General features: G+C 40.2%; 1 protein-coding gene across 1 annotated transcript in view; it reads right to left on the bottom strand.

Annotated features, from left to right (window-relative positions):
- Positions 1–18,012, bottom strand: part of SPAG1 (sperm associated antigen 1) — a 65,400-nt gene that overhangs the window by 42,841 nt on the left and 4,547 nt on the right. Inside the window, exons 3-6 of the mRNA XM_044683947.1 lie at positions 15,531–15,656; positions 7,146–7,213; positions 4,555–4,664; positions 3,870–3,975 (exon numbers count right to left, since the gene is read on the bottom strand). Of these exons, the coding sequence (XP_044539882.1) occupies positions 3,870–3,975; positions 4,555–4,664; positions 7,146–7,213; positions 15,531–15,656 (410 nt within the window). The remainder of the gene's footprint in view (positions 1–3,869; positions 3,976–4,554; positions 4,665–7,145; positions 7,214–15,530; positions 15,657–18,012) is intronic.

Raw genomic sequence — 18,012 nt, 5'->3', positions numbered from 1 at the left:
CATTAAAATGAATCCATTCACCAAAAATGCTTAAGTTGCTGGACATCAACAAAAGTATATGTGCATATGTGCATGTGTATGTATAAATTTAACTCAGATAAAATAGGAAAGCAATTAGTCTAAACAGATAAAAGATGATCAAATAAAAAACAAACACAAGCAAAATCATACCTATGTGTGTCCATTTTCAATAAAAGTTGAAAAAAAGTTCAATAAAAGTTGAAAATTGAATAAAAGTTTGTTTTTTTAACCCTCACCTTCCATCTTAGAATCAATTCTATGTATTAGTTCCAAGACAGAAAAGTGGTAAGGGCCAGGCAAAGGGGTCAAGTGACTTGCCCAGGGTCACACAGCTAGGCAATGTCAGAGGCCAGATTTTAACCTAAGACCTCCCATCAATAAAAGTTTTATTTGAATGCTAAAGCTTGGCCCAGAGTAGAGAGGTGACAAGAGACCACTTTAACTATTAAAAATAACTGATTAAAAGCCTGGTTGACCACTAATGTCAAGCAGATTATAGATTATTATATAGATAATTTTATAGTAGAGAAAGCAAAAGAATCAATTAGAATAAACACTCTTATTTTAATTTCTTTGCTGATAGAAAATAATCTAGAAGTAGCTGTAAATCTTTGAAGTAGTAATCACAAGATCAGCTGAATTTAAGACCCATAGAGACAGAGGAGAAAAGTCAATAAGATTAAGAAAATGAATTCTAAGAATGAATATTTTATGAGCTTCAGAGTATGAGTGGGAACAAAAGCTAAGGAACAGAAGGGCCCCACAAATCTGGCTGCTGCTCAAAAAAGTACAACATTCTGGAACAAATGATACATGTGTATAAGGATGATAAGGATAAGAAAAGATTCAAGTTGGCTTGGAACTCGGTGAGGGTGAATTCTGGGCAGAAATGGGAATGTCATAAAATGTGAAAATTAGTTCAGATGACTAAAGTAGGTATGAAAGAGCTACATAGCTAGGAAAAGCTTAAGTGACTAGCTTTAAAAAGCTGAGAAGGCTCAAACCTGAAGAGAAGCTGCTTGTGGGGACCATGACCACATTTTGTTCAAATATATCATTTAAAAGAGAGAGAATGAAGAAACGTTACTCCCATGATAGTCAAGAGCCTCCACAAAACCCCTACCTGCACCTCCAACATGACACAGAGACACCGAGGTCTGAGATACACAGTGGCTTCAGCCACACAATCCGTCCAGTAAGGAGGGACCACTAGCTAAGAGCAGAGAGGTCTTTGGCAGCAGCTGCCAAGAAATCCGGGCTGGAAGAGGTGGGTAGGACCTTTGAGACACCGGTGCCATCACCGGCCACCAAGATGATGGCCCCCCCAGACTTTGGCACATTCGTGTCCATGGTGGCACTCTATCTCCTCACCCTGCCTCCCTGGCCAGAAGCCGGCCCTTTGTGAGGAACGGAGCAGGATAACTGAAGCCATCCACACAGGCTGGTTCAGTGCAATGTGCATTGTGAGGTTCATGGTCTCCAGAAACAATTTAATCTTATGCTACTGAACCCTAAGGACCCAAGGCCTTTCCACCCATCCTGCAACTGAACCCTCCTATGTGTGTTGTCTCTGCCTATTAAAATGCCACTCGCTTTCCTCCATTAAGAGTAGACATTATCTCAATTTCCCAGTCGCATCCCCAGTACCTAGAACAGTACCTGGCATACAATAAATGCTTACTAATATGGTTTCATTCATTCCTTTCAAGTCTTGTTTATTATGCACATTTTTACAGTTTATAGAAGGCAATGGATACAAATCTGATCTGCCTGAAAAGGCATGGATGGGACACAATCTGCCCCGGAGGAGGGATTATCTAGATTAGTGAGATCAAAGGAATATTGGCAAGAAAATAAAACATGTGGTGAAATACATGAAATGAAAAGGGCTGACTGGAATATACAGCTTACAATTTTTTTTAAAAAATATGGTCCAATTCTTCCTTGTTACTAGGGACAGTCACTGCCGAATGGAAGATGGGAAGGCTAAGATCAGTTGAATGTTTTCTTTAACTAGACTAGAGACAGTTCGGTACAACATCAGTCAATCAATAAACATTTATTGGGGGCAGCTGGGTAGCCCAGTGGATTGAGAGTCAGGCCTAGAGATGGGAGGTCCTAGGTTCAAATCTGGCCTCAGACACTTCCCAGCTGTGTGACCCTGGGCAAGTCACTTGACCCCCATTGCCCACCCTTACCACTCTTCCACCAAGGAACCAATACACAGAAGTTAAGGGTTTAAAAATAAATAAATAAATAAACATTTATTAACCATTATGTGCCAAGCACCATGCTAAGTGCTAGGGATACAAAAAGAGGCCCACGGCAGTTTCACCTTTCAAGAACCTTATAATCTGATGGTGGAGTTAATGAATAAACAAATACGTGCAAAAAGGCTACATACCAGATAAATAGGAAATAACTGAGAGAGGTAAGACACTAGAATTAATAGGGTACAGACAGACAGTCAGACAGACAGACAGATAGGATAGATAGATAGATAGATAGATAGATAGATAGATAGATAGATAGATATAGATAGATAGATAGATGGATGGATAGATAGATGGATAGATAGATAGATAGATATGAAGCTCAATAAGCTCCTTGAGGGGCCTAGGCTTTTTTTTTTTTTTTTCCTTTTTTCCACCCCTAGCGCAGTGTTTGGCACATAGCAGGTGCCTAATAAATATGTCTGTTAATTGATCAGAGGAACTCTTTGCCTGATCACAATTCCTACGTTTTAAGTTACCACTCAGAAATTTGAGTCTCAGGCACCATCTCCTGCATCGGCTTCTTTGCACTAAAACTCTTCTCATCTCTCTTCTATCTCTAACCGAGGATGATCTGACCTCTCTCCACATTATTATAGGCAGGATCCTTCTCCTTAGGGATGAGATCTTACCTTTTAGCTTCATTGTCACCAACGTTATGCTGATGATGTTCAAACTTTTATGTCCAACTACCAAGAGATATTTCTCTCTTGATGCTTCAGACCACAGGTTAAAACTCAACCTAAAGGATCACCACTTTCATGGGATCCTGCCACCAACACACACAGCGTCCTTAACTCTGCTGATGGTACTGCCATTCTCCAAGGCAAACCTGGTAGGAATGCTTGAGTTATGTTTAGTTTTATGAACAGAAAGGAGTAGAGGCAGAATCTTGCCATCACTGCTGGGACATTCTGAAGAATATCTTCGACACCAACAAACACCATTAGCATTCATGTTACCCAACATATAGGTTGTCACTAGGAGCAGGAATAGTCACTAGCATTTACATAGCACTCCAATATGCTTTCCTCATATCATCTCACTTGATCCTCACAATAACCCTGTGAGGAAGAGCTAATATTATCCCCATCTTGCAGACCAGGAAACTGAGGTAGCTAAGTGACTCACCAAGTGCCACAATGCTACTAAAGTTCCATGGCAGGATTTGATTTCAGATCTACCTAAGTCCAACACTCTCTCCATCATACTACTTCAGTGCCTTTCACTAGGCAGAAAAAATCACTGAACGACGTGATTTCTTTAAGTACATTTGTCCTGGCATCCTATGTAATTCTGAGCTACAGGGGGAGAGACATTTTGAACAAAACCAAGTTATCTATTAAAATCAATGTACTCCCAAAGAATAGCATCTTGTATTTGCCTCCAACACTGACCGGATGTGGGTATTAATGGAAAGAGGCCTCCAATGCTGAGTTTGGTTTGTAGAGTGATTCTGATATTATTTATCAGCAATAAGGCTGATTCACATCCCACAAATAGATGGGTTAGCCAAAACAAATATCATCAGGTTAAAATTATAGTACATCTAAACCACCAAAAAACCCAACTCACCTAGTGTAATATGTCACAGCCTCTTCATAGTCACCTGAACTGAAAGCTTCGTTCCCTTTTTCTTTTTCACGAGTAGCTAGGAAATCTTTTTCTTTGTCAGTCAGACCTAGAAAATGACATCTTTGCTTGTATGAAATAGCTAAAAACTTAATAACAAAATTAAAAGCATTAATTTTAAAATAGGAAGCTAAACTTTTTAAAGTCACAGTTTCTTTAAAAAAAATCTAGCATTCTGAGTGTTTCGAATTGAATTATGGAATTCATTTTGAGGCTTTTGGGGTTGTCATTGACTAAAGTTAATCTTGGGTTCTAAAATGTGCCTTTTAGTTCCTAAAAAATTGTTACAACATGTCTTAAATCCATTTTGTATGTGAAGGGCAAAAAAAAAAAAAAGAACTGAGGGGCTTAGAAAATCAGACAGAAGGTGAGAAAATTGGATACATTTGCAGTAATACAACTCTAATATTTAGTAAATCATTTAATGATATATGCCAGTGACAAATTAGGGTTTGATTTGGAGGGGAGAGGTAGTAGCTTTGGGGTGGGAAAGTTCTCCCATCTTTCAAACAATTTTTAAAAGTGTATTTTTGAGCACTTAAAGATATCTTGTAGCTTATTATCAAAAGTTGACATAATACAACAAATGTCAAAACTTACTAATTAACTTCTGCTATGTTGCAATTACCTATTGTATCAATATTCTTCTCAATTTTAAGTAAATGTGACTTGCTGTTTGGTGAAGTATTTTCTTTATAATCTTCATCAAGCTTTGCACATTCTTTTTCCACATCAAATCTTATTTGAAAGAGAAAAAAAAAGACTTTCAAAATTGGAACATACAGAAGACTTCAAAGCAACATAGGAAAGTTTATGGTTCCTTTGCTGCACCCTTGAGAGCCTGCTCATACAACAAACAAACATTGAAATGTGGCACTAATCTAAACCATTGTGATCTTTGAATATTGGCTTATGGTTTTATCTAGTACTTTACACCAAAGACATTCCATCTTTCTTTTACTGTGCCTTTCTTGTTTGCTTCCATACTCATGTAATAATTAAAATTAAATTATGAGGCTGCTAGTAGCTTTAGTAACTTTATTACTAAAGTAGTGATAGTAAAGAGGGGGAAATGTAAGAAAGAGGTAAGAGTTGCCTAGCCTACCACCTTATGAGCCGTTCTGATGGAATGAAGCTCACTACCAACAGGGGTTCCCTCAGGTTCCAATCTCCAGCCAGAAGAGCATGAAAGTGTGTACAGAGTCTTGATCTCGCCTTTATAAGCAGTTTTCTCCACCCACTAGCTCTCCCATGTCACATCTCAGGAACCAATCATAGTTCCTTAATTTGCCTGGCACTGCCTAGGGGGCAGTATCTGTGAGATCAGTTTCCCATCTAGTTGGTTTCAATTCCTTTGAGGACCTATCCCTGCAGAACTCAATGATAAACACTGATTGATTACATCAAAGGTCACTGATTGATTTCATAAAAACAAAGTACATAACTGGGGGAGGAGTTCCCTTCCCACACTCCAAATGCCCTCCCTCCTTACCACCCCTCTTAGAATCCCCAATTCCCCTCAAAGCTCAGCTCAAGTGCCACCTCCTCTACGTGGTCTTTCCCCTCAGCTTTCTCCTTTGTCCACTGACATCACCATGTGTATCTTTTGTGTATATACATATAGATTTATCAAAATTAATAAGCTTTTGATGATGGTGCATGGTGTGTCTCATGACAGAATGTAAGCTCTCTGAAGGCCATTTTTGTCTTTATATGCCTAGCACTTACTTAGCACAGTGCTTGGCACATAGTAGACACAATGCATACTTACTCATCTTCCTGAATTCAAACATAGCCTTAGACATTTACTGGCTCTATGGCTCTAAGCAATTCACGTGATCCTGTTTGCCTCAGTTTCCTCATCTATAAGATGAACTGCAGAAGGAAATGGCAAATCCCTCCAATGTCTTTGCCAAGAAAATTCCAATTGGGGCCACTGAAGAGTCAGACACAACTCAGTGGCTAAACAAAATGGTAATAGGGAATAGGAAGGTAGGTAATAAGAGGAGAAGAATTGCATCTGTGATTTCACTGATGTAAGAATAATGATAACAATAATGATAATGATAACAGCTAACATAAAGTACATATTATGTACTAGGCACTGTACTAAGTATTTTATAAAATATGATCCTTTGATTTGCAAAACAACCCTCGGCAGGGCTGGGGGTGGGGGGAGGTGCCCTTTTTATCTTCATTTTACAGATGGGGAAACTGAGGGAGAGGTTGGCTTTGAGTTCAGGTCTTCTTGTATCCAGGCCCAGCACTCAATCAATACATTGTACCACTTAGCTTCCTGGTTAGAGTTCTGGTCAAGGAGCTGCTTTTCCCAATGCAGGCTGAGGCTTTCTCTACCACTTACAGTCTCAGAGTGAGAGCACTGAGAGGCAGAAGGACCTGCCTAGGGCCCCACAGTTGCTGGGTACTAGCAATGGGACTTGAGGAGGGGCATGCAACTTATTGAAGCTTTACATCTACCAAAAAAACCCATGACTCCACATTCCCAGTATTCTTTGCAATGTGTGTCAAAGGCAATGCGGTGTAATAAGGAGAGAACTCGATCTAGAATCAGGAAGAGAGCTAAGTTCGAAGGGTCTGACAGATGCTTGCCCAGTGACCCTCGCCATGTGGCTTCTCTGAGCCCCGCTTTGCACCTGTAAAGTGGTACAATAAATGTGGCACTGCCTGCCAGGATGCCACAAAGGCAGCCCCCCGGGGAATCAGACAATACCACAGATGTAAATCACTTTATAAAACATAAAGGGCTAGGCAAACTTGAGCGGCCATCTTTCTGATTATCAGACATCCTTGGACACAAACTTCAGCTACCTCCCCTCCCTTCTGATGGGAGGCTGGAGGGGAGAGTGCCAAACTCCTGCCACTGTCTTTCTTTGCAGAGGGCAGAAACAGGCCTCTCACTTCTTTCCATGTTGTATCTATGGCCCGGCCTACTTTCAACTCCATGGAACAAGATGCCCCTTCTGTTCTGCTGTATCCTTTCGTGTGTTGTCGCCCCCTTTAGAGTGTAAGCTTATCAAGGACACAGATTTTCTTTCTCTCTGTTAACTGCATCCCCAGTGCTTAGCCCAATGCCTGGCTCATCTAAGGATCTTAATAAATGTGGATTGGATTGGATTGGATATTTAATAAATTATTTATAATTTGTTATCTTTCAAAAACAAGCTAAGGAAATAGATGTTTTAATATAAATGTACTTACTTATCCCATTCTGCATAATCTCTTGGTGCTCCCTTCTTTTGAGAGGGTCTAGATTTATTATCTTTCTCCTGAAGGAAGAATAAAGCCAAGTTATACAAAATAGTTACTGTTTTTCTGTTTTTCTTAAGAGTGCATGATGGGGGCAGCTAGGCGGCTCAGTGGATTTAGAGCCGGGAGGTCCCAGGTTCAGATCTGACCTTAGATACTTCCTGGTTGTGTGACCCTGGGCAAGTCACTTCACCCCCATTGCCTAGCCCTTACCACTCTTCTGCCTTGGAACCAATAAATAGTATTGATTCTAAGATGGAAGGTGAGGGATTAAAAAACAAGGACAACAAAAAATGTGTATTGTGATTAAGTTGTGGGACCTAGAGTACTTAGAGTAAGTACAATTGTTATTACAGGCAAAGTAGGTACACTCTCCCTAGCAGGTGAACTTGGGGAGTTGGAGCAAAGTAAGGGCACACATCTCCCAGGCAGACTTTGGAAGAGAAAAAGAAGTAATGGAGGTAGACCACAGATCTGCCAGCCATTCCACTCATGTTGCTTGCTTACAGAGGGTCTCCGATAGTTGGGCAATACTACCTTCCTGGGGTGAAGGCCAAAAAACTTTACTTTGTTCCAGCAATAAAGGAAAAGAGTTTGACTTTTTTTTTCTTTTTTAAACCCTTACCTTCCGTCTTGGAATCAATACAGTGTATTGGTTCCAAGGCAGAAGAACAGTAAGGGCTAGGCGATGGGGGTTAAATGACTTGCACAGGGTCATACAGCTGGGAAGTGTCTGAGGCCAGACTTGAACCTAGGACCTCCCATCTCTGGGCCTGGCTCACAATCCACTGAGCCACCCAGCTGCCCCCAAGAGTTTGACTCTTACAACTGATTTCAAGTGAGTGATCACTAAGTTGATGGGGAATGCATGGGAAGGGAAGAAAAATGCCAAAATCTTGGGGTAAATAAAATCAACTCAGCTGCTTCTCCACATTATATCAGTGTATGTAGCCTTTGCGAGAAAGATCAGGTGCCATTCTGGCATTCACAGGAGCAGTCCCAGGGATCACCCAGTTTAAGAAAATTAAAAACAAAAAACCTTTTGTTCAGCTCTGGATGGAAGCTGGGCCAAGAACTGAATTTCCAGATTTTTGCCCCCTTGGGTATGGGATTTGCATGGCAGACAGACTGGGATTTTATATTAATTATGTTTGTGTTCCCAATTGTTTAAACACTTATAAATGAATAGCCTTAGTAAAAGTAAGTCAAGGAGACAAAGCTCAAAGCCTTGAAACAGGAGCAGCTAGAAAGGAGAAAAAGGTTGATTGGTGGCTGCAAACACACCCCCAGGCAGCGTGGATCCTAGTGCCACCCACATGCCACCTTCATCAGAGTGACTGCCAACCGACTGCCCTAAGATCCAGAGGGAGGAAAAGAGAGATGGGCTGGCTGATGATGCCCATGGTACCCTCTAGTGTTCAGTGGTATCAATTACATGAAAAAATAAAATACTTTCGCCTTATAGATAGCTCGCTCTCTTTCTAAATACTCTTGGGAGAAGTACAATTTTGCTCTGGATAGGTATTTAAGGATGTTGACAATATTTCAAGTTTCCTCCGCCCTTTCACAGACACACTCAATCAGAAGTTCAGTTAGCCCAAACTGCAACCCAGCAGAAAGGCCTTGGAGTCCCAAGTTACCCTGCTCTGAATGTAGGATCCTGGAGGAGGCCTGAAAACAGCCCCTACTTTGAACAGGTACTCCAGCTGTAAAAGAACCAAGGGAGAGAAGAAGAGCAAGGGATCCCCACAGAGAATCAAAAGGAGGTACAAACTTGGAGGACTAGATGGGGCAGAGGGGAGAGGGAGAGACAGACAGACAGAGACACAGAGAGAGACCCCAGGTAGAGTTGATTCATGTCTGATTTCTAAATGTTAGCTATCCTGCTCCTCTTCTCCAGGACTGGAAAGCTGAGGCAGGCCAGGGCCATTGAGAACAGCTGCAACACCTACTACTAACCCCACTGTGCTTCCTGCTTAGATAAAGGAAAGGGATAGAAGAGGGCCAGAGGGGAGACTTGTGAACACAATGAAAGAGTTCCTGTGTAGGGTTATGTTGCCTTTGGGTTGGCCCTTGCATCCTTGGTCTCTCCTTATAAAGACCATCCTGTGGGAGGGTCCTTGCCTGATGAGATTCATGACTTGTCATTAAGGGTAGAGAATGGAGAAAAGATTGTGATCCTTTTTGAAAGGAAGTAAATCCACCTTGGATCAGATGAGAGTGACCTCCAAGAGAGGAGCAAAAGGCCGTGCTGATATCATGCCCTGAGTGGAGTTCAAGCTCTCTCACAAACAGGAGAGAGATGATTTTATATACATGTTGTCCTAGACCTCACCAAAGTCTAGCTTTGAAGCAGATGCAAGCGAACCCCGGCAGATGACAGATGCTTCCCTTGCATATAAATCTGGTCCTTTTTTCTCTCTTATAGAATGGCAACTTCCTGTAGTCTTAGCTGCAAATGGGTAAGTGCAGTATTACTGCATTGTATCCTACAGACTAGTAGGATGGAAATTATAATTGATTAGACCCTAATACAAGGGCCTGTTATAATTTTATTTTGTTTTCTTCAAAAAATTTTATGTACATAACTTTTGATATTTTGATTTTGATTTTAATGCCTTTCTTTTTCAAAAGCTTCCATTTTCTTCTATTTGATTTTTATATTTTTTTCTTTCTTCTTTTTCTTTTGAATTTACTCATACAACCCCATGACTCAACTATATATATTGAGCTGATCTGGGTATTTCTTTCTAAATACCCACGTGAGGGGGGATTGCATTTTTATAAAATCCAAGATTAATCATATTTTTATTATATCCAAGATTTAATTTTTGGTTTTGTTTGAGAAAAATTCTCAGGGAAAGAAACTTGTTGATTCCTTAATCCAGAGAATGAACTGTTTGCAGAGAGATGCCTGAAGAACCTACGTTTAATCAAGAGATCCAGAATGAGCTTTGGGTTGCAATTGATTGAACAGATGGGGTTTGTTGCATCAAGCGATCCAGAATGAACTTTGGGTACTAATGAATGGACTGATGGGTTTTGAACAGCTACTTTAATTGTACATGATATGCCAATAGGGGACTGCCCCCAACTGGTTTCTTGTCAACGTGCTTAGCAAAACATTGGTTTTGCTTTCTCTCTTTTCCATTTCCCTCTTATCTCTAACTATTGTAGTTAGAAGACCTTTGTGGTAGAAGATGTTTGTGTAACATGATCACTTGGGGTGACTAGGCACCCAATATGATCATCAGGGGGGATTGTGTAAATAGAATTAGCTCGAGCCCATTAATAGTCAAAAATCTACCCATCCTAGGCGTGCTAATGATGTCACCCTAACCTCCCTTAGTGGGGAGGGGAGACGAGTTACCCACACGTGACAATAAGTAACAAATCAAGAATAAGGGACTGCCCTTTGGGCAGTCCAAATCAATGTAGAAACTGCCATTTGTCCATTTGAATTAGAGGTGGACCACAGGAAGTGATGAAAGACACTATCTCTTTAAGTAAGTTAGTGAACTTCCTGTGGGGGCAGTTGCTGTCTCGAACTGGGAGCAGAAGCATCTCCTGAGACCACAGACAGCTTACACTCTATATTGTCACGTGGGTAAGTTAGGCTGACTTCCTTAGCCTAGCTGGGCCAATTCTAAACTCTGCCTATCTGGCTGTTGGGCCTTGTGGCTTACAGCTTCATTTATTAAGCTTTATAACCTTCTTCTTTCTCCGTCCAGGAAAGGCCTGGACTAGCCTCTCCCTTTCTCTTTATTCCTACTTTTTACCTACCAGATTGTAAATAAACTCCTCAACCCGATGATGACTTGGGTCTGATTTAATTACGGAATCAACCTGAATTGTTGATTCCTGGCGGCCACACATTCTAATATATATCTATAAATACTTAACTTTTCCTTTTTACACTTGTGTTTAGACTCTGTGAGCTGGGGTTGCCCATCCCACCCTTTCTAGGCAGGATGCCCTGTGCTTGGTCACACATGATCATGCTATATGTTGGGCCACCATTATTTCAGAAATCAGATGCAGCCAAACCCTGCCAACATAATTTCCTCTCACCTAGCACAAAGTGGATAATATTTTCTCTTCTGGCATTCTTATTCCCAGAAGTCTCTAAAGCCAAGTTCAAAAAGATGTCACTAAAATGGTGAAGTATCAGCAATTATCTTTTTCCAGAGTCTGGTTATCTCCATAACAACTCCATCCGGGCAGAGAGCCCCAGAGTCACAATTATATCCATTAGAAAAATCTTACGTTTTCCCAGTAAATGGTAAAAAGATAAGAACAAGCTTTTTTTTCACCTGCCTTTCTATTCCAACAGTTCTTTCTCTAGAGGTAGAGAGTCCCTAAGAATTGTCCTAGATCATTTTGTTGCTGTTAAGAGCAAAGTCTTATCACATTTGATTTTTCCACAATATTGTAGTCACAATGGATAATGTTCTCTCTTCATTCTGCTTATTTCACTCTGCATCGCAAATTTTTTTAAAAAGAATTTCCATTTATTAACCTCTATGTGAAAGGATATTCTAATAAAAGAATTCAATTACTCAAAGGGATTTAGGATTTTATTGATTTGGAAGTTTCCTCCAAAGATACAAATAGTAACCCAAACATGCCAGCACATCCTGTGCAGCTCTTATTCATGTTCTCCCATAAATGTGCCATAGGAAATCCACCCAATATAAATGGGGTCCTTCCTTGCTTTTTCCTGATATTAAGGGGATGCCAGTGGAACACTTTGGCTCTTCATCTGTCACTCACTGGCCTCCCCACATAACTGGCTCATTTTCATCTTCCTATATTATATAATTCTTTGACTCCTGCTTTTCAGAGACCCCAATTGGTTATATCTTGGTGCTAGCTCACAACACTCCTCTCCTCCATTGAGGTTTTCCAATACTCTTTGTATGCTACTCGCTTTTAATTCTTCAGAGGCTGCCACGTTTGATGTATTACTGACATATAGCAGAAAAGGTGGCATTAAAAAGATGAATGTTTGCTTTCATGAGAAGCAATATAGAATCCATAAAGTTGCTTTACAAGTTTCTCAGAGCAATTCAGCACATACTTTTCTTCCCATTCATCTCCAGACCTGACTTTATCTTGTCTTTTCTGTCCTAGATATTTACATGTTGATGGAAAAGCTCTGTAAGTCACTCATCTGAATATAGGTTGTTATCTGGGCAATAGGCTTTTTTTTTTTTTTAAACCTTTACCTTCTGTCTTAGAATTGAAACTAGAAGAGCCATAAGGGCTAGGCAATTGGGGTAAGTGACTTGCCCAGGGTCACACAGCTAGGAAGTATATGAGTCCAGATTCAAAACCAGGTCCTCTTGACTTCAGGCCTGATGCCATATCCACTGTGTTACCTTGTTCCTGGTATAGAGATTAAAATTAATGGTTTGGCGCCAATTCAAAGTATTATTGCTCAAGTCAAAATGACTTTAATAACTTTTATTTACAAAAGAGGTGGAAAGAATGAAAGAAGAGAAATACAAAAGGGTAGAGAAGACATTAGTTTATCTAACTTAACTATTGCTCCAGTGTTCAACTCAGCCAGGACTTGTTGACCTTCAACTGAAATTAAACTCTCTCTGGAATACAGGAAGGGAAAGCCAGCCATCCACTCACCCAAGTTCCTTCCAAGAGGCAGGCCAAGACAATGATTGAACTGAAGGTGATTCTTGAGGCTGACTTTCTTCCTTGAGTCGACCTTCTTCTTAAAGCCGACTTCCTTTTTGAAGTCCAATTCCCCTTGAAGCTGACCTCTCCAACCCAAGAAATTCAGGGCCATTTATAGTGGCTTCTTGTCCCTTCCCCTCTTCACAAGGACCAATAATAGCTTCCAAATTTCCCAGCACTGCCCTGGGGGCAGTGTTTGTGGGAATCACTTCTCACCTTCTGGAGAGGTGAATACTCATCAAAAGGGTTCATAGATTCCTGGCTGATTGAGGTATGAATTCTCATTTCCTGGATGACTGAGTTGAAAGGGTGGCTCCTCCACCTAGTGCTAAGTAGAGTGTTCAAGCTTTTGTTGATTCAATTCAAAAGTAGACAAAGGAAAATTAATCCTGTCTTCATAATCTAGTGAGGTACTAAGTAGGGGTACTTAAGTTATTGTTAACCAAAGTGTTAACTTCAACTAGGCAAAGAGAATAAAGGATTCCCTTTTCACAAGTGTAAACTCAGAATAGACAAAGAGAACCAAGAATTTCCTTTCACACTGGGCAATAGATATTTATCATCCACTTGGTCTTTACTATGGGGATAATCAGGCCAAAATACTTTGAGTAATTACAAGTAAGAGAAGTGCAAGTTAAAACAACTCCCAACAATGTGCTAAAAATAGAAATAATTACCTGATCATAGATTTTGAGCCAGAAGGGACCTTGGATGGGAAAAAAAAAATTCAATAGCCCAGTTTTACAGATGAGGAAACTTGAGACATCAAAGATATCCCAGCAGTTTACCTACTCTGGTTTAGTCCTGGCCAGGCTGAACCAGAGGGAAGCTACATTGATTCTTCATCTGCTAGTAGTTGAGATTTCATTAGTAACCATTAGAATAGGGTCTCCTATACCACAGTCCTTTACCCATTTCCTTCTTGTTTAATATAAAGTTTAAAGTAACTTCCTAAAGCAGTTTCAAAGCTTGTTTTGGGAAGGGAGAAATCGCAGTCAGAATACCAGGCATTATCCTAGCTAAAGAGCCCAAATCTACATATCAATTAACCCCAGGTGGGTCCTGAAGGGATATACCTCTTAGACCTGAAGGATCCTGCCTGGGCAACTGTTATAAGGGAGAAGGGTCATCTTATTTCTCTCTGTACATCAATTTACCATCTCAAATAGATCAAGAGACCTCCAATAATTATAACAGACATTAAGGGACTAAATGATTTGTCCAGGGTCACAAGGCTAATACTGTCTGAGACAGGAAGGGGGAAGAAGGAAGAAGGATGAGGGAAATGACCGTGATATAAAAACAAAAGGCAATAATAAAATTTATCATTAATTTTTTAAAGACATAAGGACAAACAAACAAAAGAACAGAACAGAACAGAGCTGATGGAAATGTAGTACCAAACAGTTCAATAAAAATGAACACTCAGTTAATAGGTTAGGTGAAGATCAGTCATAGATTCTTGAGGATAAACACTGAGGATGGTGATGCAGGTGAAGCGCAGGTGAGTCTATGGTCTAGAGAAGAAAAGGTCCCAGGACTCCAAGGCAAAAAGAAGACACTCATTTTTAGGGCTGAATGGAAACGGGGACACAAGGGAAGGAGTCAAAGTCCAGAAGAAGGGTCTGTGGATTGGAAAAACTGACCTCTGCCCCATATTCCTTTAAGATGAACCCTGGGTATCATTTTGTGCATGACATCTTCCCAATCTCCCCCCTTCCCCCATTCCCAGGTAATAGTGCCCTTAATGCCAGACTCCCTTATGTTGAATTGGTTTGTATTTACACAGACATATCTGTATATAAACATATAAATGCATGCTGTATATCCTCACAAGTCTATTTGTTATTTCCCCCACTAGAAAGGAAGCTCCTTGAGAGTAAGGCTTATTTCATCCTAAGATATGCCTCCCCAGAGCCTGTGTGGCTGGCACACAACAGTTGTTTAATGAATATTCACTGATTGACTGAAGTAACTTGATGCCAAGAACTCTTTCATTTTCATCGTTGTCTTCCTATAACCCAGTGGTTCCCAAACTTTTTTGGCCTACTGCCCCCTTTCCAGAAAAAATATTACTTAGCCCCCTGGAAATTAATTTTTTTTAAATTTTAATAGCAATTAATAGGAAAGATAAATGCACCTGTGGTCATCACTGCTCCCCTGGATTGCTGCAGCACCCACCAGGGGGCGGTGGTGCCCACTTTGGGAATCACTGCTATAACCTATCATAGAGCTTTGTATACAGAAGGTACTTCAAGTGGCAAAAGGGAACACCGTAGAGGAGAGTATTTTAAGTTTTAAGCATGTGTCAAACCAAGTAACAAGGGACTGTACTTGTAATTTCCCTCAGATGTGTATAGTTTGTACTATGAAATCCACACATACTCTCTGAGGATGCCTGCACACATACACTGGATTCTGGTCATCAAGTTGGAAGAAGTAATAGGTAGGTGAAGAGAAAGTAGCAAAAAACTCTGAATTTAGGAGTTTCATACACAGAGGAAAAACTTTTCCCTTTTAACTTTTTGGTGACAGAATGTCAACTGGAAGAGGGTAATAGGAAATGGACAAATGGAAAAAAAAATAAGTACCCTTCCACTAGAGAACCTCCTGGCAATGCTATTTAAAAATAAATCCAAATACCTTGCCATTTTGAAGAGAGCTATCAGAACCACGAACTGGAGGCAAGTGATCTTCCAATTCTTGAAATGTGTCCATTTCATGAAAATGAATCTTAGAATCTTCCTTTTTTATTTCTGATACCCAACTCTAAGGAAGAAAAAAACAATTACTGGAAAGCAGAGCTTAAAATATTCAACCAATTAGTTGAATATGTTTAGGGTTTACAGGGTAATATATGGTTTTTTAAAGTAATATATGGTTAATGCAATTACTCAGGGATTAATAATCATTTGCATTCTTACTTACTGTCAAATTTAAACCAAGAAAACATTATAAAAAGAAATTACATTTATGATGACAACAAAAAATTAAATATATGAGGTTTAACTTACCTAGACAAAAGCACAGCCATTAAAATAAATATGCAGAAACAAATACTTGAAGGGGAAATTCAGAGTTCACGAATGTGCCTATTCCATAAAAGTCAATGACTTAGGGCTTAACATAGTGCTCGTACATTTTAAGTGCTAAATAAATGCCTGTTAACTTGAAATGACAATAGTAACTAAATTGATGTAAAACACCAATCAAAATATCATTGATGTCAAAGAGTTTCTTTAAAGATACACTGTGCTGATCTGCAAGTTTCCTTCTTCATCTTATCTTGGGGATGGAGAAACAAGCAAACAGGGTGAAGTGACTTCCCCAGGGTCACACAGTTGCTAAGTATCTGAGGGTAGACTGAATTTAAAAAGAGGGATCTTCCTGACTCCAGGCCCCGCACTATCTGCTGTCCACTTAGCTGCCCTAGGGCTGGAACAGGTCTTAGATATTAGATAGTATACTTCTATGGAATTTTAGTGAAAACCAAAAATCAATCAATTTATGAATTGTCAAAGGTCATACAGCCAGAATTCAAACAATGATCCAAACGGCCAATATAAGAATTGCTTTGCTTGACTATGCGTATATATTACAAAGATTTTGATTTCTGATTCCTAACCCCCATTCAGGGAAGATGTGGGAGGGAGAAAAAATAAATGTTTGATGATTGAAAAAAATAAATTTTAATGGAAAAATAAAAGCCCAGCTTAGTCTAAGTTCTTCCTTTCACTTCCTAAACAAAAGGCTTTCACTGTTGAAGCTAAAAAATTTTGGTCAATACCAAAGCATATCAGAACTTTGGATAAATGAAACTAAAAGGGTTTGCCATCTCCTCAAGAGCTATTACATACACCAGGCTACTCCTGTGCTTATGGCATGCCTGTACTGTACTCAATTTAGCCAGGGGCAGACTCCTACAGAGACATTTCCTCCCTCCCCTTCGGGATTAGCCAGGATTTACTTTACTATGGAGTTTGCTCAGCTGACTGTGTTGCCTTAAAAAAGGTATCCCACAAGTATGGAGGAACTGCCAACAAATACATAAAGCTCACCACAGAAAAGGAAAGGACCGATGAATCTCTCTATTCAGGATGACTACAAGAACTCACCTCTACAAAAATCCAACAAAGGAATCTGGCAGAATTTTGCCCTTGGGGGGCAGCTGGGTAGCTCAGTGGATTGAGAGTCAAGCCTAGAGATAGGAGGTCCCAAGTTCAAATGCGACCTCAGCTGTGTGACCCTGGGCAAGCCACTTGACCCATTGCCCACCCTTACCACTCTTCCACCTAGGAGCCATTACACAGAAGGGTTTAAAAATGTTAAAAAAAAAAAAAAAAAAGAATTTTGCCCTTGAAACCTGACCAGTGAGAAGTTGACTTAACCTCCAGAGACAGGCAGCCTGCAGTGGTTGCATTAGGAGTTTCAGCTGAGGAACTCAAGGAACCTCTGGCCCAGAGACAAGGGCTTTCCCCATTTCCCCCTGGATTTCTTAGAATGCCCTATTCATGCTGTCCCTCCATTAGCTTTTCAATACCACACGAAAGGTCTAATACTTTCCAGTGACATGTGGGAAGTATTCTTATGGCACAACTACATTAACTATTCTTCTTAGAGTAACAGTCCTGTGCATGTTTGTGAGACAAACGGACACAAAGAGAGCCGGAGAACTAAGTTGGGGGAGTCAAAGGCGACATTATTTCTAATATCAGAAACCTAAATAAGAGTTAACAAACTGAGATACAACCTAATTGAGGAATTCCCAAAGAAGACAGACATACGTGAGAGGTTGTCTCACATTGTATACCACAAACCCTTCTCGGGGAGGGCCACAGGGAAAGGGTTCAAGGGGCTGTTGCAAATGAACTTGGCTGAAGCTAATCCTTCCAAATATTACTTTTCCTCTTCTATAAACATTCAAGTACTTGATCATAGCCTTTCATTGCATCCTCTTTCCAGGGCGATTTTATTAGGGGTATCCCTGAGAGTGAGTGGCGGAACACCAGTCACCCTAATTTTATTCATCTGATAATTCACATCCCTAGTATTTTAGGCCACTACCATTCAATGGCATCAACATCACCTTCGTAACAAGGGTTAAAGACAAGAAAGAGTGCTGACA

This window comes from Gracilinanus agilis, chromosome 1 (assembly GCF_016433145.1).
Source record: "Gracilinanus agilis isolate LMUSP501 chromosome 1, AgileGrace, whole genome shotgun sequence".
Taxonomy (NCBI): domain Eukaryota; kingdom Metazoa; phylum Chordata; class Mammalia; order Didelphimorphia; family Didelphidae; genus Gracilinanus; species Gracilinanus agilis.
This window is presented reverse-complemented; position numbering and strand designations above follow the sequence as displayed.